General features: G+C 52.9%; 1 protein-coding gene across 14 annotated transcripts in view; it reads right to left on the bottom strand.

Annotated features, from left to right (window-relative positions):
- Pde9a (phosphodiesterase 9A) overlaps positions 1–25676 on the bottom strand; it is a 93367-nt gene that overhangs the window by 53412 nt on the left and 14279 nt on the right. For 12 of the 14 annotated variants that reach the window (XR_015451392.1, XR_015451393.1, XR_015451395.1 and 9 more), the window contains exons 2-4: positions 18115–18185; positions 16653–16730; positions 13660–13703 (exon numbers count right to left, since the gene is read on the bottom strand). Coding sequence is in view for 10 of the 14 variants with exons in the window: in XM_087211496.1 (XP_087067622.1) it covers positions 13660–13703; positions 16653–16730; positions 18115–18185 (193 nt within the window). In the remaining 4 variants the exon portion in view is untranslated. Of the gene's footprint in view, positions 1–13659; positions 13704–16652; positions 16731–18114; positions 18186–20686; positions 20770–20791; positions 21142–25676 lie in introns of those variants that run through there. The other 2 variants (XM_013071355.3, XM_013071354.3) reach the window with 2 other exon arrangements.

The following is a 25676-nucleotide window of genomic DNA, read 5'->3' as shown; positions in this document are numbered from 1 at the left end:
AGCGAAGTACTATGCTGCTACAAAAATGAAGCACTATGAATGCTCAAAGCCAGGCTCAGAGGAATACGCAAGTAATTCCAGCACTCAGAAGGCTGAGGCAGGAGGACTTCTGAGTGCTGAGGCTAACGGGGCTACATAGCAAGTTCAAGGCTGGCCTGGACTACAGAGACCTTGTGTCCAAGAACAAAAACAAGAGGATGGGATCCTATGGTCTGCTACGGGGCACTCTGGCAGTGCGGTTGGCGCCTAAGAAGAAAAGTGCAGGTTTATTGGGTTGAGGTGTCAGAGGACAAAATGAAAGGTGGATCCCCAAAAGAAGTGGCCACAGAGGGCAAATTGTGTATAGATTCCCTGTTCTTGGGTTGATCCGTGAAATGCGCACACTGCGGGTGGTGCATGGACGAAGAAATGAGAGGAGGTTTCAGCTGCTGCCCACTGTGAGTCCCATTGGAGGGGCCTGATGAACACCTCAGACTTACGGAAAAAACCTAGCCAACGACTTAACTGGCTGCCAGAGCAAAGTCGGCTTTCTTCAGAGGAAGATAACTGGCTGCCAGAGCAAAGTCGGCTTTCTTCAGAGGAAGATAACGGAATCCAGAATGTCCTCGATGGCTTATTCTCACCTTGTGCACAATGAAAACAGACATGCAAGGAGGTGGAGACACAATGTCCAGGCAAGAGGCACTCCGCCTGCAGAAACCCGAGGTGACTCAGAGGCTGGCCCAGCAGATCAAGGCTAAATCTGTCCAAGGAACTAAACAAAAAGATGCTGGCAACAGTAAACAGAGGGGAATCTCGACAGCAAACTCTCCCAGCAAGAACAAGGAAACATCTCAGAATTTAAAAACGTGATATCTGGATTTTAGAAATTCCCGGGTGTGCTTACAACAGTTTGGAATAAGCAGAGAACTTCCAGGAAATTGAGGACACAGATCAATAGAAATGACTCATTCTGATGAGCAGACAGAGGAGAGATGAAAACCAACAGCCCGGACAAAACCAAAACAAAACAAAAGAAAACAAAACAAAACAACCAGAGCCACAGCCACCAAAGATAACAGCAAACTCAGCCACACACACATAACTACAGTTTGAAAAGGAAGGGTATAAAATACGTTTTGAGAGATAATGGTTGGAAAATTTTACAAATTTGGCAAAAACAAATTTAAAGAGTACAAACCCTTAATGAACACCAAGAAAGATAAATAAAAGGAAACCAAGCCTTGCTATGTTACAGTCAAAGAGCAGAAACCCAAAGATAAACAGGGGGTTTAAAAAGATGCTTGAAAGTAGCTGAGGAAAAAAGACACAACCTGTAGAGTAATAATGATAAAATAAAAGCTGACTTCTCATCAGAAGCAGATGGGATCCAGGGGGGGAAAAATAGAATTGACAACTTTAAACTTCTCAAAGAAAGAAAGAAAGAAAGAAAAACAACCCTGCAAATATCGGATTCTACACCTTGCAAAATAAACCTTTGAGAGGGAAGCAAAATAAACATGTTCTGATAAGCAAAAGCTGAAGAGAATCAGTCACTAGCAGATCTGCACCTCAAGAAATGGTAAAAGGAAACTGAAATTCTTCAGGCTGAAGGAAATATAAAATAGCTGGAAGCTGGGATATGCAGGAAGAAATAAAAACACCAGAAATGAAAAAAATAGGTAAATAAACAATTATCTTTATGTTTTTCATAATTTCTTCAAGAGACAACTGGCTGTTTAAAGCAAAAGTTATATAATTTTATTATGGGGTTTAAAATATGTGCAGACACAAAGTGTGTGGCAGCAACAGCTCAAAGGCTGTGGGAGAGAGGATTAAGAAGGATTATACTGCTTTGGTGGATGATGCCACAGCATTAACCCTAAATAGACTGCAGAACGTGAAGACTGACTTAAAATATGAGCAGATGATCTGAACAGACACCTCAGGGAAAGAAGCTGGCTGGGCATGGGGGAATCTGCCTACAGTCTCAGCACTCGGGAGGCTGAGGCAGGAGGGTCAAGGCCAGCCTGGGCTACATAGCGAGACCCAGTCTCAAAATATATATATACCAATGGCCAATAAACATATGAAAAGATTCTTTTCATCACAAGACACAAAGGAACGGCAAATGAAGTCAATGAGATTCTGCGACACACCTACTGGAATGATCCAAATCCCAAACCTGAGGACGCAGAACAGAACTTTCACCCAGCGCTGCGCTGGTGGGAGGCGCAAACCCGAAGCCACTTGGAAAACAGCTAATCAGTGCTTTACAGAGCTCCACACCCCCGTGCTGTGGCCCTGGGGTGCAGCAAAGACCCCGTGATATCTCCCAGAGCTGCAGATCCACATCCACACAGCACCGGCACGCTGCTCCCGGCTGCCTGTGCTTGGGATCGCCCACACTGGGCGGCAACCACTAGCCTGTGGAGAAAACAAGCTGTGAGGCAGCCAGGCCAGGAAGATCATTCGATGCAGAAAAGCCCCAAAGAGAGAGGCGCCTGCAATCCCAGTGCTCTGGAGGCTGAGGCAGGAGGGCGGCCAGTTCAAGGCCAGCCTGGGTGACTTAGTGAGAGCCAGTCCCAAAAGGCAAAATAAAAAAGGGCTGGGGATGCAGCGCAGTGCAAAGGCCCTGGGTTCAATCGCCAGTACTGCAGGGCAGGGAAGAACCACAAGTGGACAATGTTAAGGTCTGAAAAGGCTGCTTTCTGCCTGATTCCAACTGTGTGACGCAACTCAGGAGACAATGAAAGGCCAAGGGTTGGGGCAGGAAAACGACGTCATGCATCTGTCAGGCCCAGAGAGAGGGAGCTCTGGACTTTGGTTGACAAGGACAAGTCAGCATGCTGCTGAGACTCAGGACTGGGCCCATAGGCCGAGGACTACGTGGGAACTCTGTATTTTGTACTCCATTTTGCTGGACCTTTTTTTTTTTTTTTACTTTTTGAGACAAGATCTCACTATGCAGAGCTCACACTGGCCTTAAATTCACTATGTAGCCAAGGGTGGCCTTGAACTCTTGGAGATCCTCCTGTCTCAGCCTCCCAAGTGCTAGGATTATAGGTGTGTGTCACTGTGTCTGGCCCACAATTCTGCTGTAATCTTAAAAATAAAGTCTATTAAAAAAAGTTAAATATACGGAATCCTTAGAACGAGTAACAGTGCTAAAAGGTATAACTGAGGAGTCAAGCGAAGGAATAAAATGGAATACAAAAGTTTCTTTAGTGAATACAAGAGAAAGAATAAAAGGAGGAATAAGGAAAACATGAAATCAATAAAAGGCAAATGACAATGTGTCAGACCTAATCCTCACCATATCACTAAAGACATTAAATGAAAATGGACACAGGAAAAAAATTATATCAAAGGGACATAAAATATTTCAGGAATTGGAGACCACTCTATGAGACCTCCATAACCCCAGCAGCATAGCACAACATGACAAAACATTGCCAGAAAATGGAAGTTTACAAAGCCAAATCCTAGCACAGATACCGACATCCTTAACACATGACCAGGGTGTCAGACCAAGCAACGTAGAAAAGAAAGTTCATCAGCACACCAGGGTGTGTGCAAACCCTTCACGAGTTTATTCCTCAGTATTTTCCTGGCAACACAAATGGGTTTACTGTAGGAAAGTGAAGTTGGTTTAACCATGGAGGAAAAAAACCACAAATCACCCCCCGGAGACACAGAGATGGCACGAGACAAAAACCCCACACTTACTATGATAACAAGCACCAGGAAATTGGGAATCAAAGGAAATTTCCTCCACTTGTCTCAGAGGAGGTACAGGAAGGCGAGATAGGATTAACGTTTTCCCAAGGAGAATTTGATGAGAGGCTCTTAGGAAACTGGGAACACATGTGGGCCTACAATTTAGGAGAGGCATCTACAGAACACGCGGCGGGCATCATGCGAAGGTGAAAGGCAAGGGCATTGCCCCTAAGACTGGGAACAAGGCGAGGGTATCCGCTGTCACTTTTACTTAATATCCCTGCAGATGCGGTGAGTGCAACATGACAGATAAAGGAAACAGAAGTCAAAGAGATGGGCATGCAAGAATTCAAACTGTCTGTACTCTCGGAAGATATGACAGTCTCCAGTGAAATCCTAGGAATCTCAAATGAAAGGCTAGAAACTAACAAACGAACCGAGGAATGCGCACGAGAGGCCATGTTGATATACAAAAATCTGTGTTTATAAGCGAGCAGCCACCAATCAGAAAACTGACAAAATCCCATCTAGGATAAAAACAGAAAGCAGAGAATGCCTAGGGATAAATTTAACAAAAGATACACTGGACTTCCCTATCCTGAAAACTAAAGCTTGGTGGAGAGCAGTGAGATTAAACAAAGGAATCTCGGTACAGCCGCGGTCCCCAAACCTGTCTGTGTGTTGAAGGGAACAGTAATCAAAGCCAAAGAATGCCCCTTATTATTTTGTTTAAATTGACAGGTTGAATCTAGAATTTATGGGGAAAATAAAGAATTCATTTAACCAAAAACAACTGGAAAGGAAGACAAAGGTATTAGGGTTAGAACTCTAATTTCAAGCTCCAGCAGTCCAGCAACGCGTTACTAGGGGAAGGGCAGACAGATCAGGGTGCAAGAGCTCAGAAGGAGGGGAAGTCGATTTTCAGACAGGCACCAAAGGGTGGGTGGGACAAGGGTGGCCCCTCACAGGTGGCGCCTTCACACCCGATGTGCTCGGGGAGAAGAAGGAATGACCATCTGACTTCATCCTTGGGCCCACACAGTGGATGAGGAACAGTCACAGATCCACACGTGACAGCCATGGGGTGAAGCTTAGGGTGGAGGAAGGGCTCTGAGAGGAGACTCGGGAGGCGCCACATAGAAAGATGCGTGACATCAGTGTCATCGCGTTAAAGCCCTCCGCTCATCCAGGGGCCACACTAAGAACCAGAGAAGAGCAAGCAGAGATGGAAAGCAGAGCTGAATCAGACTCAGACTCCACAGTTTCCTGCAAACCAGGGCTACAAAGTAATTCGAATTCAAATGATGTGTAAGCACAGAAAAACATGCCCAACATCACCCAGTCACCTGGGAAACCCGATTAAAGCTACAAGGCACTAGGGCCGGGGATGTAGCTCAGTGGTTCCGCTGCCTGCCCCGCAACTGCAAGAACCCGAGTTCGATCCCAGGTCCCCCCAAAAAGCTACAAGGCACTACAACTGACCTCCCAGCTGCTTGAATGCTCTAAGTTAACAAACCCAGACTGTCTGGTGACAGCAGGGGGAATGCTGGATGGCAGTGGGAATGTGACATGATGCGATCACATGGAAGGTTGCCATGCTGACACACACTTGTCATAGGAACCCAGAATGGCACTCCCGGCACTCGGCATCAAGATGTCCCCAGTAACACCTGGGAGGAGGAGACCCTGTGTCTATCTGCAGGTGGACCAGCCGGCCGCACAGGTGGGAGATCTGCTGCAAAGGCGGCTGCTGAGGCTGTAAGGGCGCACCAGAGAATCTAACCCCAAAGGCCCACGCTGTGGTTCTGTGTTGGCAACGGTCAAGAGCAGACAGAGCCATCTGTGGGAACAGAGCCCGACTTGGGGGAGGCCCTGGGAAGCCTCCCGGGGGGCTGGAGCTGCTCATCCCGATTGGGGGTAGCAGCAGTGCATGCCCTCTGGGGACCCTCACCTGCGTATCCCCGCCATCTGTGCTGTCAACGCAGCCAGACAGCGCACAGCTGGGGCGACTCGACCGTGTGCGGCAGTCGGGGTCCATAAATCTCCAAGGGCCCAGGTGGCCCTGTCTTCCCCCACCCCATCTCCAAAAGCTGTGTACAGACAGCAAGGTCATTTCGGGGAGCCAGCCTCAAAGCAAATGGGGACGCACAATTCCAGAAGCGGTTATTTTTCATTTTATGCATGGTGGCCTATTTGTTTAAAAAAGTAATGCAGAGGGATGACTAAGGCTATGATTTCAAAGCTTAAAAGCTCTTTAAGGCTTTGGAATAAAATTGTGCTAAAAATAGAAAATATTATGAGGGAGCATTATGATTTCTCATAAGCAACACATCTGTGCTCCTGTTCCAACCATTAGCCTGATTTCCAAGTTAAAACAGGGCCCCAGGGCCGGGGATTTAGCTCAGTGGTTTTGCTGCGCAAGTGCAAGGACCTGAGTTTAATCCCTGGTACTCAAAAAACAAAAATGATTGCCTAAAACAGGGCCCTAATTCCTTGTGCTGGATGGGAGCTTAGGAAGTGTTTTTCCCTCCATTAAAATTCCGCAAATCCAAGGAGACAATTTGAGCCATTCAATAATACCCTCGAGGTCACTTTAAAAGACAGATACCAATTACTGGGTTCCTGGTAAGTGCTGGGCCGTTGCTAATCATCTTACAGAAATTACTTCATTTGCCCTCCCGAGAACCATGCAAAGTACATGCGAGCTCCTGTTTTGCAAGAGAGAGCATGGCTCTGAACTCCGAGCGGCTAGGTCCCGGGCTAGGCCATTTCACGCAGCCGACAGGGAAGAGGCTTTATCTCTCATCCCTTTTCCAAGCCCAAGGCTCTGTGTGGGTTCCCAGGACCAACAGAGGTGACCTCAGAGATGCGACCCAAGGCCAAGCAAGCCGAGCACTGTCCACCCGTCTCCCGGACATCTCCCTGAACCTCTGGGCACTTCTGGGCTGCCCAGGACAGAGGGAGCCCTCGGCATGGGACGAAGGGCTGGAGGAGCCCACAGTGGCAGTGGGACTGCCACCCGGCTGGGCCTTGGGGTGGGTTGCCTATGGGGTGGCACCCATATGTCCCATATGTCCCCACATGTCCCGTACACGCACTGTGAACCTCAGCACAACTCTCAGGCCCTGCCCTTCATGGTGGCTAGACTCTTAAAATGCTTACGATTTTACTGAGTAGGTTTCACAACACTTCATTTCAACATGTAGCATTCGCACACAATTTGCACACAAGCCAGCCATGCATGCCCGTAATCCCTGTCCTCCGGAGGCTGAGGCAGGAGGGTCAAAAGTTCACACCCAGACTGGGCAATTTAGTGAGACCTTGAGTCATAAAAAAACACCCTAAACAAAAATAAAACAAACAAACAATAAACGTACTAAGAGCAGATCTGTGGTTGCCAGGGGGTGAAGGGAACAGGGAATAGCTGCTCTTAAGCATGGGGCTCCTTTTTGGGCCAGGCACAGGGCCCTGAGGAGCAAGGGTGGATGGGGAGGAGTCTACGGGACATCAGCTTTGTCCCCAAGAGAAAAACCCGGATAGGGAGCATTGGAAGGAAAGGGGTCCCAGACCCAGGGCTGGGGAGGCTGGCGTCAGCCTGACCACCCAAGCAATTGAAAGGAGGGAGGGGCCCGGGTGGGAGGTGCTGGTGTTGTCAGGGAAACGCAGCACCTGGAGCCCTGCAGAATGGAGCTGGCCGGTGCCCCAGGCAGGGCCCAGGGTCAGTGGGGTGGGGGAAGGGCCTTACCTTGGTGACTTCTCCGAGAGGAGCAAAGTCCTGTCCTCCAGGAGTGACCCACACAGCCGCTTCTTGCGCTGTTTGGTGGGTGCGGCCAGGGTGAGGTCGCAGGCCCTGCTGGGTTCTCCAGACCAGGACCACCTCTGTGCAGGGCACGCAGGGAGAAATGCCCTGGCTGTCCAGCCACTCACAGAGCCACCATGCTGACTGCTCTCGCGGGCCTGGTGCTCGGCAGCCCTTTACACCTCACGCTTTGGGGCCCCCAGGATCCGAGTTTGAGGGGGCTGCAGCAGGCATCGGACTGGGTACCCACAGGTGACCCCCTACATGTGGCCACCAGGCCCTTGCCAGAACCCTCCAGGGAGGCGCTCAGCCCCTCAGATTCAGCTTATAGCTGGAATCTCAGTGCTCTGGGAGGCTGAGGCAGGTGGACTGCCAAGTTTGAGCTCAGCAATGCTGGGCACACACTGTATCGCCGAGCTCCACTAAGCCCAAGTTCTTCCCCTTCATGAGCCCAAAGTGGTCCTGCTGGCCCTAGGTTGTCCCCAAAGTTACACAAAATCCGTTTTCTTGAGAATATTGAACATAGCTGCCATCCTTCCCCAAACCTAAGTGGCTGCCTGTCCTGTCCTGTCCCGTTCTGGACGCAGTGGACCCAAGTCCTTCCCTGGACCCCATCTCTGGTGTCTCAGTCCTGGCCACCTCTCTCCAGCTGACACTGGGCTCCCTCAGACCTGTCCTCCCCCGCCCAGCGTCCGGCGGGAGAACCGGGTTTGTGCCCTCGGCCCCCAGGTCAGCCTGCCCCACCTCCGCTGGCGCTCAGTCCTTCCTCAGCCAGGGGAGCAGCTCGGCTCCTGCCGCAGGATCTCTGCTGTCCAAGCTCTACCGTCTGTTCTATTTGATCATAGCAGAATTAACTCAGAAATCAGCAACAGAAGGGAAAGGGGATACCTAAATATTTGAAAATCAGATCACACACTTCTACCTAACAAATGGGTTGGTGAAGGACCCAACCAAAGAAAAATTAGAAAATAGTGTGAATTGAATAAAAAGAAAACACCAGAATGCTGATAAGATCATGTTCACAGGGAAATCTTTAGCTTTGAATTGCTTTACTGTATTATCTAAGAAAAATTCAAAATCAGTGATCTAAGCTTTTACTTTTAGGAAGTAGGGAGAAAAGAAACCTGGACAGAGTAGAAGGAAATAAATAAAAAAGAGAAGAAATCAACAAAGTAGGAAACAAACAATAGAGAAACCAGTGAAGCCAGGCATGGGGAGCAGGCCTATAATCGCAGCACTCTGGGAGGCTGAGGCAGGACGATACCAAATTCAGGCTCCCCCTAGGCAATTTGGTGAATTGGTGAGACTTTGTCTCAAAATAAAAAAAATAAATAAATAGAAGGCCGGGGATGTAGTTCAGTGTGAAGGCCTGGTGTTTAATTCTAGTACCGACGGTGGGAGGGGGCAGGGGAGAAAGGTGGTGGGCGTGGTGTGCACGCCTGCAATCCAGCCTTTGAAGGCTGAGGCAGGAAGATTGCTACAAGTTCGAGGGTAACCTGGGCTACACAGTGAGTTCAAGGCAACCTGAACTTCACAGGGAAGCCCTGTCTCAAAAAAAGAAAAGAAAAAGAAGAAGGAAAGAAACAAAGAAAGAAAGAAGGAAGAAAAAAGGAGAGGAGGAAAGGAAGGGAATAAAAACCCAATGAACCTCACAGCTGACTCTTTGAAAAAATAAGTCAGCATCATGTATGAGGCTTAGGCAGATGAGTTCTAAAAGTCACCTAACGATGCCTCGGAACAGACTGCCAGGCTGAGAGCCACAGGCCAGACTGGTAACCTGAAGGGGGGCTCCCACTAAAAGCCTACAGACCGAGAAGGACAAGGGCACATTTCCACCCCATCACCTGACGAAGTCCCGGGAGAAAGCCAAGATGAAATGGACAAGCCCGAGGCCCTTCTATTGCTCCTTTGTTGGGAGGCTGAATTATAAGTTGATGCTGAATTCTGTCTGGTGAAAGTCCTCAGGACTACGGCCATCAGTCAGGTCTCAGGACAGGCACGTGTGTAGGGACCAGATGTCGGCCAGAAAACTCACGCAGGGTCAGTTCCGGAGAAAGGGCCAGCAGGATGGAGCCGCAAAGGGACAGAAAACCAGAGTGCTCTTTCCTATTAAAAAACTAATCTCACAATGAAAACCTTTCCTGAGAAAACCTTTCAGCACAGACAGGTGCCCTGGTGAATTCTATCAAACATGTGAAGCAGAAAGGACGCCAACCCTGGCCCAGCTTCCTAGGAAAGGGAAGAGGAGGAACCACTTCCCCGCTGACCCTGTGAGGCCTTAACAGCAAAACCAGATGAACTCAGTTTAGGAAAACTGAGGACCAGCAGCTCTCGTGAATGCTGATGTAAAAATGCTTGTAAATTGAACCTGAAATGAAAAACAGGATGTGCCAGAGTCACATGGAGTTTATACTGGGGATGCAAGGTTAGGGTTTTAAAATCAGCTGGAGTAATTCTCTCCTAACAGAAGGGAGGAGAAAAGCCAGGGTCATGGAGGGTTGGGGGAGAAAAGCATTTGACGGAATTCAGCAGCAACTTAAATTTAAGGCTCTCAACAAACTGGAAGTAGGAACAAACAAACAAAACCCCTCAACCAGGGCCGGGGCTTTAGCTCAGTGGTTCCGCCGCCTGCCTTGCAAATGCAAGGACTCAAGTTCAATCACCGGTACCAAAGGAAAAAAAAAAACCCTCAACTTGACAAAAGGCCACTACAAAAGAGCTACGGCTAACGCCATCCCGGTGGTGACCACGGTCACAGATCTCCCCTCAGATTCCCACCTTCGATCCCAGCTCTCTCAGGCTGGAGGCCTCGCTAGTATAGCAGGGCAAGAACCAGGGCTAAAAGGTACAAAAGGCATCCAGACTGAGGCGGGAGAAACAGCACTCCCTTTGCAGAGGGGGAAAACTGGCAACAGAGTGACAGGAAATCTGTGAAAAGGTAGCAGACCTGAGTCTAATAAGATCAGTACGAAAGCTGACTATTTCCATAAGCTAAAAAGACATATTTTCATAAGCTAAAAGACACTGGAAACTGAAACTGGAAGTGTGTGTGTGTCTGTGTCTGTGTGTGTGTGTGTGTGTGTGTGTGTGCGTGCATGCCTGTGTTGCTGGGGTCTAGATCCTCACGCATGCTAAGGAACTCAGATCTCTCACTGAGCCATCCTCCCAACCTTTGGATTTAAAAAACCCATTATTAATATCATTAAACAATGAAATACTGATGAATTTATCAATATATACTCAAGAACTTTACACTGACAACTAAAACACATTATTGAGAGACATTAAAGGAAGTCCCGATATACACAGTGTTACACCCTATTCACAATGCAGAAGACTCAACATTATTAAGAGGAGAATTCTGCTGGGATTTAGCTCAGTGGTGCCGATGCCTGCCTGGCAAGCATAAGGTCCTGACTTCGATCCCCAGTACCAAAAAAAAATTCTCCCAAACTGTTCTATGTATTCAATGGAATTTTTACCAAAGTTCTAGTAGACTTTTTTTTTTTGGAGGGGCTAGCAATGGACAGACTGGACGAAAGATGTATTTAATTTTTTTTTTTGTACTGGGGATCGAACTCAGGACCTTGTGCTTGCCAGGCAGGCTCAGTGCCGCTGAGCTACGTCCCCAGCCCTACGGGCCCAAAATGTATTTGCAAATGAAAGCAGGGACATCTTTGAGGGCATGAAAGCAACTAGAGACGGATACTACTTGTCCTCAGGACTTTCTGTCCGTCTACGACCATCAGACAGAGCTGGGTCTCAGGACAGGCACGTGAGTAAAGGCCAGAAAGACTCACGCGTGGTCAGCTGCTGCGGACAGAGGCGCCTGGGACTCAGGGGAAGGATGGCGGGATGGAGCCTCTGCCCTTCCTGCTCCACCTGGCCGGCTGGATGTGGCCGCTTCTTCCCAGGGAAGCGCATGAGGTCAGGGAGGCTGTGGCCGTGCAGCGGGGCGCCCTGGACATCACTCCCGCGGATTCCCTCCACCCGCACCCCGGTGGATGGCGAGGGGGCCTGGGCGAGCCCAGCAGGGGATGGGGCCGAGCTTGCAGACTGACAGTGACCCCAGGCAAGGGGTCCGGGAGGAGTGGGGACAGGGAAGGGCAGCATGGGGCGGAGCTGGGGCAGGGCCAGGGGCAGGGCACTGGGCGAAACCCTGGTGAGATTAAAAAAAAATAAAATACTAGCAATGCGAAAATATCTGCACTTTCTATTAAGTCAAGAGCCTGACAAGCTTTTTATATTGAAAGGTGTTTCTATACTAGAAAAAGCTAAAACTCATATTTTATTCTACCATCTACTGAATTGAGTGCAGAGTTTTCATAAAAAGCGACTCAAACACAAAACAAGTTGAAGCAACTCGTAATGGGGCGTGGGGGTGCACGCCTGTAATCCCAGCACTCTGGGAGGCTGAGGCAGGAGGGCAGCAAGTCAGAGGCCAGCCTGGGCAGCTCAGTGACTCAGCAAGAGCCTGTCTCAAAATCAAATATTAAAAGTAAAAGGGCAGGGGAGGTAGCTCAGTGTAAAGGCCTGAGGTTCAGTCCTCGGTACTGCAAAAAAGACGATAAATAAACAAATTAATTAGCTAAGGGATCTAGTGTTCTCATATGAGCAGTCATTTTACAGATGGGAAGCTGAGGTCCGTTGCCACACACGCCGTCTGCTCCTCTAAGGGTTTTAAAATTCTAGTTGGTAACCATGAATCCTCCAACAATTTAAATTAAATTTATTTTTATTTATTTTTGGTACCGGGAATTGAACTCAGGACCTTGCATGTGCGAGGCAGGCAGCGGCACCACTGAGCTAAATCCCCAGCCCTAAATTAAATTTAACAAAGAATAGAAACTTAAAGTTTTGTCTCATGTCATATATAAAAATTAATGGGAAATTGATCGCACAGGCTGGGGTGTAGCTCAGTGCAGGAGGCCCTGGGTGTAACCCCAGCACCAGGAAATAAATGTGCATAAATAAATAACTGAACCATACCAGCAAAACTGCAAAACTGGAGAGAAACACAGACAGCTTCGCAACTAGGGGATAAACTCAGATTTCTTCGATAGAGGCACAAAAGCATGGTATTAAAGAAGGAAACTGATAAAGCAGGACAGATCAAAATGGCAACCTACGGTCATCACAGGCCGCTAATCAGAAAATGAAAGGGAAATGTGTGGAGCAGGGAGTGTTTACAATCTGGGTCCCACAAAGGGTGTGGCTCCTGGGCACACTCACAGCTCAGGAAGAAAGCGGGCAACGTATCCCAGGAGATCTGAGCGGACGCCACACACAGGTAGGTGGCTGATGCGCAGCCGGAAAGGCCAGAAGTACTCAGGGCCACGAGTCACTGGGGTAACACAAACGAAAACCCGCCTCGAGACACCACGCACCCCTCAGGATGGAGAACACAGAAGGGCTGAGGCCACCTGGATGGGAGGGTGGAGGACCCAACCCATGCACTGTGGGGGCCACTCTGGAGCCACTGGTGCTGTTTAAAGGTAAGCATATATGCACGCAGGAGGCTGAGGCAGGAGGATCACTGCAGGTTCGAGGCCAGCCTAGACTACATAGTGAGCTCAAGGCCAGCCTGAACTGTGTAGTGAGACCCTGTCTCAAAAAACAAACCAAACAAAGCAAAAATGTCAAGGATACAGGTAACCACATGACCCAGCTGTTCACTCTTAAGTATCTACCTAAGTGAATGACAATACCCTCCATGCTCCTAGCCACTCTTTACATAAAACGCCCTACTGGCAATGGCTCAAAGCCCATCCACACAGCCAGTGGCCTCACGCTATGGAGTACTCCTTTGGGTGGACGTGGCTGGGGGTCACCATGCTGTGTCTTGGTTCGAGCGGGTACACACATTTTCCAAAACTCACAAGCCCATGCATTTCAAGGTCAGCACATGTCACACCTAAACAAAGGCGATTTCAAACTTCAGAAAGAAATGGGATTCTAACAGAACGACACAGCTGGGGCTGAGCCCGGAGAACCCCTCAAGGCTAAGTCCTGGGGTCCGGGCGGGGACCCAGGCAGTCAAGGCTCAGATGCTGCAGGACGTTAGCCTGTGTCTGGACACTTCGCTAGCAGTGCCATCCCAGGGCGGCTCCAGTGCGCTTCCTTTGCCTTTCACACCGACAGGAGCACAGGGAGGGCCTTACCGGACAGGTGCTTGATGGCCACAGGTCTCACTTTGTACGGCGTGCTGGAAGAGAGAAGAGAGCACCCAGATGAGAGCCGTCCCAGCTGCCAGGGCTGAAGGAGCGCTGGGAGGACTGGAATCAGTGAGTCAGGCCTTCTGCAGCCAGGACAGCCAGGGCCTGCGAGAGCCACACATGCGCTCTACCACTGAGCTACCATCCCACTCCTTGCGTTTTTGATTCTTCTTTTGAGACAGGGTCTTGCTATGTCACCCAAGCCAGCCTTGAACTCCTAGAGATCCTCCTGCCTCAGTTTCCTGAGTGCTGAGACTACAGATGTGCACCACTATCCCCAGGTTTCTTCTTCCTTTTTAAAAAAATTACTTTCTCCCGCTGTTCTAAACTTCCAGGAATGAGTTCCGAATGTTCTAACTATGTGAACTTCCTCTCCAACGTTCACATTTGCTCAGCGACACAGATTTTGTCATAAGCGTCCTGCCCCTCAGGACCCTGACACGACAGTCACCTCCACTGAGCCGCGTACTTCACCGGGAACAGCAGGGTGCAGCTGCCATGGTGGCCCGGCACGAGATGACCCACACTTCCCTGAGACGGTGACCTGGTCACCATGCCATACCGCGGGACCAGCAGGTGGGGCTCAGAGAGCTGAAGGGGTTCAAATGAGGTCATGGGGGGCCCACAGTGGGGTTCATGTCCTCACGGGTGACGAGGAACCAGGTCTCTGTCTGACCCTCTACCTCTGCCATGCGCGGAGGACAGAGAGAAGAAGGCTCTGTAACCAGGAGGGGCCTCAGAACGGACCACGTGGCCCCTAGTCTTGACCGTGGCCCCAGAGGCGGCAAGACAGCACTTGCTGCTGAAGCCGTGTATGCTCTTTCTGTTACACCAGAGATTTTCGGGTGCAAACAAAGACAAGCCAGGCATGGTGGCTCACGCCTATAATCCCAGCACTCCAGGAGGCTGAGGTAGGAGGATCGAAAGTTCAAGCCCAGCCTGGGGAATTCTTCAAAATCTTATCTCAAAATAAAAAATAAAAAAGGGCTGGGGATGTAGCTCAGTGTGAAGAGTCTGCGCTCAGTCTCCAGTACTGCAAAAATAAGAAGAGGGAGAAGAAGTGCAGGTTCGAGCCTTGCCTGTTACTGGGTAGACCAACGAGTTACTGTCTCACACAGAGAATGAGCTCGTGTCTGGAAAGGAAACTGCAGAAAATATGGAGGGATCCACACAGCACACTGAGCAGCCACCACCGCGGTGACACCAGGGTTCACGGTCACAGGCGACAGGGAAAACGCGTCGTTTTTAATGCCCACAAAGTATAAAAACAGGACCGCGCTGCCTGGGAGGGCAGACACACACCTGGCTGTCACCCCCAGCTCTGGCTCCCACTGTGGTTCCTGTCCTCAGGGACATCAGAAGTGAGTTCACACCTGTTCACACCAGTCTCTCACCAGAAACCGAGGTGGGGGAGGTGGGTGCCATGTGCCCCGGTGGGCCGCTGGGGCCCTGCGGTGCTGCGTGTGAGAGGCACCAGGTGTGATGGCCGGGAGACCCTGGCTCCCCGTTGTGCCAACCAGAAACGCAACCAGACACTTCTTAGTGTCCCCAGGGACGCCACCACTGCCGGGATACCATTTGTTCCCGACATCTGGGCTCCAGGGCTTCTGTCTGGTGCTTCTCACACTTTCCCTGGTTGTTAAGGGGCCACCAGGCTGGAGAGGTCACAGGCCACCGAGCTGGGAAGATGCGGCTGCACCCAGAGGCCCTGCTCACAGCGACAAGGCCTGGCTTGGGGTCCTGGGTGTCGGGAGGGGTCACTCAGTGTGGTCCCTCTTGCCGGGGATCTGGGTCAGGCAGGCCAGGCCGAGATGCATGTGGCTCTCACTGGAGCCTTTGGGGGCCAGTTAGCAGTGTGGCTTTGGGAGTCCAGGAGTGGGAATCAGGCCGAGAGGGAGGGGCCTGCCCGGGAGCAGGCGGGCCGAGGCCTCCTGCCAGGGACAGGGTTGCCACGCCCACCAGGGCCTCGCTGACCGGGCCCACACTGGCCATGCCCATGGGACTCTTCTGACCGGGGTGGCAGACTTCTAAGGGAAGGAGGGAGAAGGCGCCTGTGCCTGGGCTGGGGGAGCCCTGGGTGCCCAGCTGGGGCCTGGGCCCGCCCTTCAGTGGAGCCCAACTCCCCAGCGCCGCCCCGAGCAGCCATGTGTGGGTCGGCCTGGGCTCAGGGCTGCCGTGGGTCCCCCGGGCAGGTCACCCTAAGGAGCAGCTCGATGGGGGCCCCACAGCCTGCCTGGAGCGCTTGGGGGCAGCAGGGGAGAGCAGGGTCTCTCCGTCCTCACTGCAGTGTGGCCTGCAGCTCCATGGGCACTTTCCAAGCCACTGGCGGTGACGGGTGGGCCCACAGCTCTATGTCCTCCCTTGGGCAGCCCCAGTGGCCTCCCCCACTCTGCAGACTTCTGTGCGGCCCTCCCCTGCTGCCCCCACTGCCCTGTTCCGACTCTGGGTGCCCTTCCTTTCCCACTCTGTGCCCAGGATGCCCCGTCGGGCCCCATGTGGATAGAGATGCTTGGTGCTCCTGAGTGCTCCGGTTGGGGCATCTCCTGCAGCCAAGGTCCCAGGGACTGGCTCTACTGCTTCTGCCCCAGCCCACATGACTCAGTTTCCCCATCTGCACACTGCCTCCTCACAGGGCTTCTGTTGAGAACAGCATGTGGATTCATGCAAAGGAATCAGGGAATCCCGCCTCCTTCCTACCCTCTTCCACCTTCCCCTGTTATCCCTGGTTTTATTTATTTTTGAGACAGTTCAGGGTAGCCTTAACTCACTATGTAGCCCAGGGTGGATTCGAACTTGGGGCAACCCTCCTGCCTCAGTCTCTTGAGTGCTGGGATGATAGGCTTGTGCCACCATCTCTGCTTCCAACGCAGACTTCCGTGCAGTAACGCACTGTGTGACCCAGAGGCGTCGGACTCTGCTCAAGAAGCCTGGCCTCTTACCGTTCTGAATTCGCGGGCATGGTGGGGTCAATGGAGACCATGGCGTCGTCTGTGGTCAGGAGGGAGATGGTCGTGTTCCTGAAAGACACGCTCACATCAGCGAGTCCCCAGGTGCACACTTGCACACGGGCTCACACGAGTCGGGAGCCCTAGAAGAAGCAGGGTTCGAGCAGGAGGGGCCCCAGTCCTGCATTGCAAATGGAGCTCACTGCCCCAGTTAGCTGAGTGCCCTGCTGAGGGCCTGTGGGATTTTAACTAATTTAACATGGCGGCCAGAGCAAGTCTGATGGGTGGAGCTGGAAAGATTTAACAAAACCGAGGTGCGCTGAAAACCCACACTGGGACCAGCAGAGGGCAATCTGCAGCTCGCCTTTCGACCCCAGGTCCTCGGGGAGCCCTCTAAGCTGGCAGACAGCTCCCCAAATGGTTTTACATGGGCAAGGTGAGTCTCCCGCCTCGCATGCCCCGGGGCCTCTTACGAGCTTGTTACTGAGGCTCTCTCATCTGCACTGCGAAGTTCTAAAATCCGTGCAGTGGAGGTGAAGCCTGAACCCAGGAGTTGTTATAAAAAACAGTAATCTTTGTGTATTTTGTGGCACCATGTGTTGTATAGGATGCCCCAAACTGCAGGCTAGTTTTGCTGCCGTAAACTGCCCTTTACTATGATTCCAGGTGCATGGCTTCATCCGAGCCCCCTTTTCTTACCTGCCTGGGAGAAACTTCTACTGCCCCTCCCTGGCCCTCATCTTGGAGCTAATTCCCACACTGCTCCTGCTCAGCCTTTATGGTGGCAAAGGCAGAGCAGGACCACAGGGTGGGACCCCTTCTCCAAAGTGCTCCCGCCCGAGGTGTCTCAGAGTTCGTGCTTCCTTGCAGGTGGGGATACTCCATATGCGTAATTAGAGACCCTGGAGAGGACCTCGTCCAAACAGGAAACCTGTCTTTTCATAGAGTTCATACAGCATTTGTAGCGCACCTTCGTTTGACTCTGCCCCGGGCCATGAGGCCAGGTGTGGCATTTCCCACTGGCGTCAGAACAGTGTTTGAAATGCTGGGGTTTGGGAGATTTCTGGATTTCAGCTTTTTGGTGTAGGGATGCTCAAGCCATACTGGAAAATTTCCAGGCTTGTACATACCTGGTTGAGCAAAGGAACTCCTCTGTGAGACAGATGCTTGGTGCTACGACTTGTGTCTGAGTCTTGGGCCACGGGTGGGGTGGTAACAAGGCCATGAGATAGAAAAAGAGACCAAACCCAGACACAGCCGGCTTCCTTTCTCCAAAGCCAGTGCATTAGTGAAGGAAACCCCCGACTCTGAAGGGGGCGCATCTGCTGAATCCAGCCCAGTGACCAGCTCCCGTGGGCTTGGTTCCCTGACTGGAAAGCCCAGGGCCTCACGCCCCATCCTCACCCACACCCTGTCTTCCCCAGGTCCTCCTTGGAGCCCAGCATGTGGCACCCACCTCGGCAGGCCCGTGGCGATGCAGAAGAGGTCCATGATATCGCTGGAGTTGCAGTACTTGCTGAAAACCACCTACAAAAGAGAAGTCACAGGCGGTGAGGCACGAGGGGGCAACTGGTTTCCATGGAGATGTCAGATTCCACGTGCTTCCGCTCTGAGTTGGACTCGAAGGTTTATTTCACAAAGGAAAACCATAACCACAGGCCCTGGCATGTCACAGGCACATCTTATTTAGCCGGGCTGTGGAAAGCTTGGTTCTTTGTCCAGTGAAAAGAAAGGGTCATGAGAGACACAGTGGTCACCCACATCTGCACACCCGTGGGCTACCTCGGCAGCCTGTGGCATAAAGTTGCCAGCGGGCGGGACTGAGCAACGCGTTGGTGCAGTCTAGTTATATCACGGAGCCGTTATGTGAAAAAGGAAATTGAAGTTCGATGACTTAAAAAAAGACTGGCTTTGTATTTGGAGACTGAAGCTCAATGATTCGATCAAAGGGGTCAAAATGGCGGGGACCACGTGGGTCACAGTGTCACACCACCTCCTGACCAGTGAGGCTGCGACAAGAGAGAAACCCCGGGCCACATCGGCATCTCCTGCCTAGGGGACCCCCGCTGTGAGGGAGGAGGGCCCCCTGTGCCGCCAGACCCCTATCCACGGTCTCACCCCTGGAATTCACTCACCCTCGGTCACCCGGGGCCCGAAATAATTAGGTGGAAAACCCCAGAAATAAGCAGTTTGTAAATTCAAAGCCATGGGTGGTGAAATCTCTAGTCCCCTGGCTCTGAGTCAACTCTTCGTCCAGGGGACCCCACTCAAGAGTCACTTGGCAGCCGCCCCAGTGGTCAGATCCTCGTGGGGCTCCTGTTCAGGCGACCCTTGCCTTAATGTCCTGACTCTTCTGTTGTATGGCCAGTTACTGTTGCTCAGCATTTATCGTGACTAATTCACAAATTAATCATAGCTCTGTGCCATGTACCAGAAGAAGGGAGTACACACAGAGCATGCTCCATGCAGCCACCCTCTGGTGGTCTTGGAATGAACCCTCAATGGCTAAGGGGCTCCTGTTCGCCAAGGGGGTCTGCAAGGTGCACAGGGCATGGGCGGCTCACACCAAAGCCCTGTGTTCCTCAAGAAAGATGTTGCCCCAGGACACGGTGCCCGGCTCCCTCAGTGAACGCCCTCTTCGCCACTTCACCAGCAGCGAGGGCACAAAAGCAGCCGTGTGGCTCTCCCTTGAGGGTCTTGTCCCTTGTGCCTCTGCCCTCTCCTCAATGTCAGCAGCATCTCGGTCCAAGCTCACTGTCCTGGCCTGGCCCTGGCTTGTCTAGACTGCTGCAGTGGCCTCCTCCCCAGTCCATTCCGGTCTCCCCTGTGCCTGTCCCTCTTTGTAGAGCCTATGCTGGCTTCCTGCACCCACAGAGGCGGCCACCTCCTTGCCCGGCACCTGAGGTCCTTGGGTCTGTCCCATGGTGCCCCGCCTCATCCTGACCCATGGCCACCCCAGTATGGCCTTTGTGCCCCCCTGGCTGAGGGGTCTTGGGTCTGGGCCAGGCACCCTGAGGTGGGGTGGACTCTGACTTTGCACTTGGACCTCTGAGCGGCTCTGCTGGGGTGCGGGCTTCCTGGGCTGAGAGCTGCAGGGAGGAAGGCAGGAAGGCACCCCTCTTCAGACTGCTCTTCTGGGGGAAGGGAGGAAAAGCACTGATTCTGGACCCCAGCTTGGGGGTCCCCTGCAGTGGGCCTGGGCAGGGCCCCAAGCATCTGCATGTTATTATTTCAGGCTCCCTGGATTAAGGGCAGCAGCTCAACCATGTGTTCCCAAGGGTTGCTCCACTCCAAGAGGGGGCCCTGTGTGGCCTCAGCCATCGGCTCCTTTTTAAAGGACCCCTACATGTGCACGAGGGTGCCGTGAAGCCAGGGGCTGGCCCAGCCCCCCAGCCACACAGGCTGAGCGTGAGGTCCTCTGAGCAGACCGGCGCCCACAATGGACCTCCTGGGGTGCCTGCAGGAAGCAGGGGCCGGCAGCACCTCGAGAGGTGAAGGCCGAGGACAGTCTCCTCTGTGTGTCCTCACCAGGAGGGGTGATGGAGGCCGGCACAGGCACATGGCCAGGCTCTCCTGCTGCAGCACCGGGGGCCGAGCGTGGGAGCTGCGCCGCCCGGTGGGGGGTCCCCGACTCTGCCACCAGCCCCTGCAACTCAGGGCAAGCTCCGTGGCCTCTTTGTGCCCCGACTCTTATGTTCTGTAAAATGGGCCCGAATGAGGGCAGCTGGCATCTCCAGACGGCCTGGCTCAGCTCTGACACTGGCTGAGGGCTCTGGCTCAGGGGCCGGGTTTCTGTGACCCAGTGGGAGCAGGTCAGGGTACTACAGAAAAGGGCTGCACTGGGCACCCCAAACCACCAGCACCCCGAGAAGCAAGCACCCTGCCCCCAGACCTGAGGGGCTACTCTGGATTTCCACAACCCTTTGTTGCTGAGAAACAGAAGATGGTGAGACAGCTCCCCCAACCCAAGCCATCTCAGAGCACCCGGTGGGTGACACGGGACCCTCTCTCTCTCCAGCCTGGCTCACCTGGCGCTGTGAGGAATCCCCGGCTCCTTCTTTCTGAGCAACCCACAGCCCTTAGCAACCTGGTAAATTTGTTGCCAACTGCAATGAAGCACTTAGAAACGACACCTGGTTTTCACGGTCAGCGCTCCCTCCTCCACACCTCCAGGAACTTGCGAAATGGTCTTCCACTTTCCCTGGCAATGGGGTTAACTGCAAGGGCTCTGACCTCCACTGTGCAGGGGGAAACCAGGAGCCTCCTGCAGGGGACGCTGTGCCAGGGGACCGGATCCCCAGGTGACTTTGCAAAACTGATCTGCTCAGGGTGAGCAGACATGCAGGAGAAAGGATGTTTCGGCTGTCTTTGGCTTCCTAGCCTCAGGGTGGCGAATAATGGAGGCTTTTTAAAGTCCAGTTGTGAAATCGTCCAGCAAAGCAAACCCAAAAAGGTCACATGGTACTGGACTCTTGATGCCTAAAACAAACAACCCCGACAAACTCGGAGAGTCAGCTTCATCTGCGAAAAGAATCACCTGTCTTTAAGCTTACTGTGGACAAAATGCAGGGAGGCTAACAGAAATCTGGAGGGAGCAAGGAAGACTGCATTGAGTGTCTGCACCAGAAAATAATCCTGACTCCATTGGCGAGTCGGTCATGACATTCCTCTACTCCATATGCTCAGTGTGACTGAAACATACAGTGCATGTTTAAATAAAAAATGATTATGGTAACAGGTGAGTCGCCATGAATTCCCCTCAAAATCCTCCCCTCCCTTTGAACACACTCGTCCCATCTTTCTTGTACTTTCTGAAGCAGCTCTGGAAGTCTTTTCCTGAGTGTCTCCATGAAGTATGATAAAAACACAGCAACTGCTGCTGCCCAGCGCCATCCAGCAGAAAGGCAGCTCGTAAAAACATGGCGCGGTGTCCTCATCCACTTTAGTCACCGGATCTGGCACAATATGACTTCTGGCTCTTCTCCAAAGGCAAAATGGCCACGAAAGGGAAACATTTTGAATCCTCTCAGGCCCCTATTGTGGCAGCCAGGACAGCACAATTAAAGACACTCAGGAAAGAGGGCTCCAGAACTGCCGCAGGAAGCGGCCAGTTTATGGGATGAGCATATTTGATGTGAGAGGTAGGATTTTGAGATAGGTTATGACAATGTGTCTTTTACTGTAATACATTTTTAAAAAATGTAAACATGTCCTGATTTTTTGATCACACCATGTACATGTACAGTTCTCTGATTTTCCTTGAAGCGACTGTGGTCGGAGGTAGAGAAAGCTCTCTGCGCTGTGGCCATTTTATGTCTGTGTGAGCCTCTCAGCTGCACCTGTGCGATTATCATCAGCCCTCGGCAAGACCAGACTGGGAGAGCAGAGTGGAAAATGTCCTGAGCCCCAGGGGACCCGCATTACTGGTGGGGGCAACCAGCCCAGCTGCAGCTCGAGGACATGGAGGATCCAGGAATCCCTGCCTTCACGTGGAATAACTTTGAAATTTCTTTCTCTTTTATCCAGAAACACAGAGACCCCCCCCCCCCCCCAATTTGCTGGGTGTGATAGCACACACCTATAATCCCGGCACTCAGGAGGCTGAGGCGAGAGGATCACTGTGAGTTCAAGGCCAGCCTATTAAGTAACTGTCAAGTACTGTTAAGTAACCCTGTCTCAGAAAATAAGTAAAGCAAAACAAATTAATGAAATGAAATTTAATCTTGAGGGGTGGATGCAGCCAAATTTGAGGAAAAGGAGAGGTTTTATGCTACCACCCAGCTTGGAGCAGAGCAAGGAGGGGCTGGTCAGCAAGCCTAGAAGATCAGCCCAAAGCCGTTCATGCAGCTTGACTGGAAGCATCATGATATTAAAACAAGACAAGAGAAACAAGTGAGGAGACAGAGCACTGCCCTACGGCCCGATGCCCGTCCTGGGTGGAGACTGTGTGTGTCTGTGAGCACACCTGGAGGAGAGGCACTGATCCGTGCTGGATCACATGCTGAGCGCCATCCGAGGGCAGTGACACAAGGAAACTGAGGCACACAGAGATGTCTGAGCGCCTACCAGCCCAGGGATCAGGATCGCACCTCAGCTGGGCCATCGGCTGTGCATCTTCGGCCCCATGGCCCCATGTCCAGCCTCCTCCTAGAGGTGGTGCTAAGGACATAGCAGTGCCTTTGAGACCACAGTTCTGTCCTTCATCATCACTCCCGTGCCCTGGTTTCCTCTGCACACTGTGGGTAAGCCTGTAAGCAGGGGAGCCTCAGTTTACCACTCTGTGAACCGGCCAATAGCATCAGTGGCCATCTGCCTCTGGAGAGCAGCACATGCAGGAACACACCTGGAAAGAATTACTCAAAACACATCCCAGCGGCTGGATCAGTCAGCTTTCCCATGGCTGGGACACAACTCTCACCATACACAACTTAAAGGAGAGCTGGCTCATGATTTCAGAGAGGTCAATCCTCAGTCCGCTGAGGCAGGAACACCACAGCGGAAGGGCTTTGCAGAGCAAAGCTGCTCACATCATGGTGGCCGGGAAGAGCAGCAGCCAGCCAGGGACACCCCCCGCAAGATCCCAGTGACCTCCTCTTCCACCCCAGCCCCACCTCTCAGCAGCACACTCAGCTGTGAATGCCCCTGGATGAATCCGCTGAGTAGTTTGCACCCCCTGATCCAGTCACCTCTCCAGGGGCCCCCAATCCAGCCATGCTGACAAGTAAGATTCACTGCACAGCCCGATGCCATTGCTGTTGCCCATGAGTCTCAGATGCTGCAGGCTCTAAAACAGGGTGACGCTGACACAGGTCTCCAATGGGCTCCAAATTCCCAGATGCCCCCAAAGGAACTCTTTGCCGCACTATCCACAGCAGCTTTATTTTGGTAGGTATCCCAGTGGACAACTGCTGGATTTCTGGGACCCGGGGCAATGAATGAGCGTCTCCGCTGTGGCTGCAGCTCCTTGGGGCAAGCCTGACCTTCAGGGGGCGGAGCAGCCCCCAGTGACAAGCTCTGCTGAGCTGGGCCTCGGGTGTGAAGCGACTTCTGGCCCAGGGTTTCTCGGGCCTGAGCGACCCTCGTCAGGTGGGTAAGAGGTCAAATGTCCCCCAGCCCAGTCAAGAGGCTGGCTGTCAGGACTGGAGGGAGAGGGAACAGAGGCAGAGGGGAGGCTGCCGGCCGGTGGCACCCTTAGGTGTCCTCACAAGCCCCCTCCCTGCACCATAGCCTCCTGAACCAGCCCTGGGAGGCTCCTGTGTGTGACTCCCAAGCATCCTGACCGTGGGCTTAGAAGGAACAGGGCTGGAAGCCAGGGCAGAGGCAAGAGGGACCACCGCACCAGGCCAGGGCCAGGACAGAGCAGGTGCTAAAGCTGCAGCCCTGGACCCTGGGTCCAGGGGCTTCTTCCAGTGCTGAGTGGTCCAGGCCCTGTCCCCTCCCGCACACCCCCATTCAAAGGGTGAACAAGTGGGACACAAAGCCCATGCCGTGGAGCTCCAGGCTGCCCTGGAGAAGGGAGGCGGGATCCGGGCCGAACTCTCCCTGGAGGGGGCTGGGGCTTTATGGCCTTCTTGTGAAGCTGAAGCAGGAATAAAAGATTTCCACGCCCCGGGAAAGGCCTCCCGCCAGCCTCCCACCTGAAAATGTTCCATCATCTGTGTGCCGACCGCAGCCAGTCTGGAAGGACACGGTAACGGAGAGCAAGGAGTGACAGGCATGGGGGGCGCTGCAGCGGAAGAGTCTATTGGGTGCGGTTTCCCCTAACCAATGGAAAACTGGGACACAGAGGCCAGGCAGCCGCGGCCGGGGCTGGGGGCTCTGCAGAGGCCGGGCAGCCCCATCCTGCGGGGACCTGTGCCTGAAGGCCTTTCCCCTACGAAGGGGGCCTGGCCAGACAAGGGCTTGAGGCTGACGTCCTCCCGCCCTGGGCCTCTAGGTCTCAGGTGACGCTGGCCAACCTGGAGCTGAGCCCTTAGGGGCCTGACCCGTGTGGTTTGAGGCCTGAGGTGCCTCCGTCCTGGAATCCGAGAGGCCCGGTCCAGTGAGGCTCCTCCTGCACATCCTCCTGTCCCACTGCAAGTCTTCTAGTGGGGAGCCGGCTGGATGGGGTTAGGCCCGGTGTTGAGGAGGGCGCTAGCACCAGCCCTGGCACCTTGAACCCCCTCCCAGCCCTCGTCCACGCAGGCCCAGCACCTCCAGCCCCTGCCCTGCCCACACTGGTCCGTCTGGCTACAGCTTCCATCCACTTGCAGACACAGAGCCGGGTCTTGCTCTGGGGCAGGCGCTGGGGGAGGCTGGCTGCACTTTGGGTGTCCTGTGTGGTTTTTGCCTTAGCTTGGTTCTGAAATTTGGTGCAGCCGTTTAAAGATATGTGCCCCTTCCACACACTACTTAATGGTCACATGAGAATTCACAAGGGGGCCTCCATTTCCGCCATCTGTCTTCCTCTTCTGAGGTGCTGACCTGGGGTCGAGGTCTGCTGGCAGGGCAGATCCCGACGGGAAGCATAGCGTTCTGCCCTTGGATCTGGGCTTCAGCTATAAAATGACCTCCCATCATCTCCGCCCCACTTCCCTTTGCCATCTCAGGTTGGATTCAGCCCAAGTGTGGCTGGCAGTGGCCACCGTGGAGACAATTCCCTCTTCCGGACAATCGAGGGTGTGGAGAAGGCCCATTGACCACGGTGGCACGGAGACGTGGCCCAGCCCCTCACCCTCCATGCCGTGGTGAGCTGAGCGGACTGACACCTCTCTGAGGCCCCTCCCCGCCACTGCCGTGAACATTTCTGCTGGCCTGCCAGGTGCTGGTTTGGATTGGCACACAGCCGTGACCACAGGAACCCTGGGGTTCCCCCACAGGCGTTTGCGGCTCTACATGATGAAACACACCAAGTCCTGGACAAATACTGTAGCCAAATGGCAATTATGGTTTAGGTTGAGCTCGGAACCAAACCCAGCCAGTCCAGCACCAGCCAGCCTCTGGGAGCAGCGGAGGCCGGGGCTTCTCTCTTCAGGGCCA

Source organism: Heterocephalus glaber, unplaced genomic scaffold (assembly GCF_053883595.1).
Source record: "Heterocephalus glaber isolate CG9 unplaced genomic scaffold, H.glaber_assembly_v1.0 deba00000122, whole genome shotgun sequence".
NCBI lineage: Eukaryota > Metazoa > Chordata > Mammalia > Rodentia > Bathyergidae > Heterocephalus > Heterocephalus glaber.
This window is presented reverse-complemented; position numbering and strand designations above follow the sequence as displayed.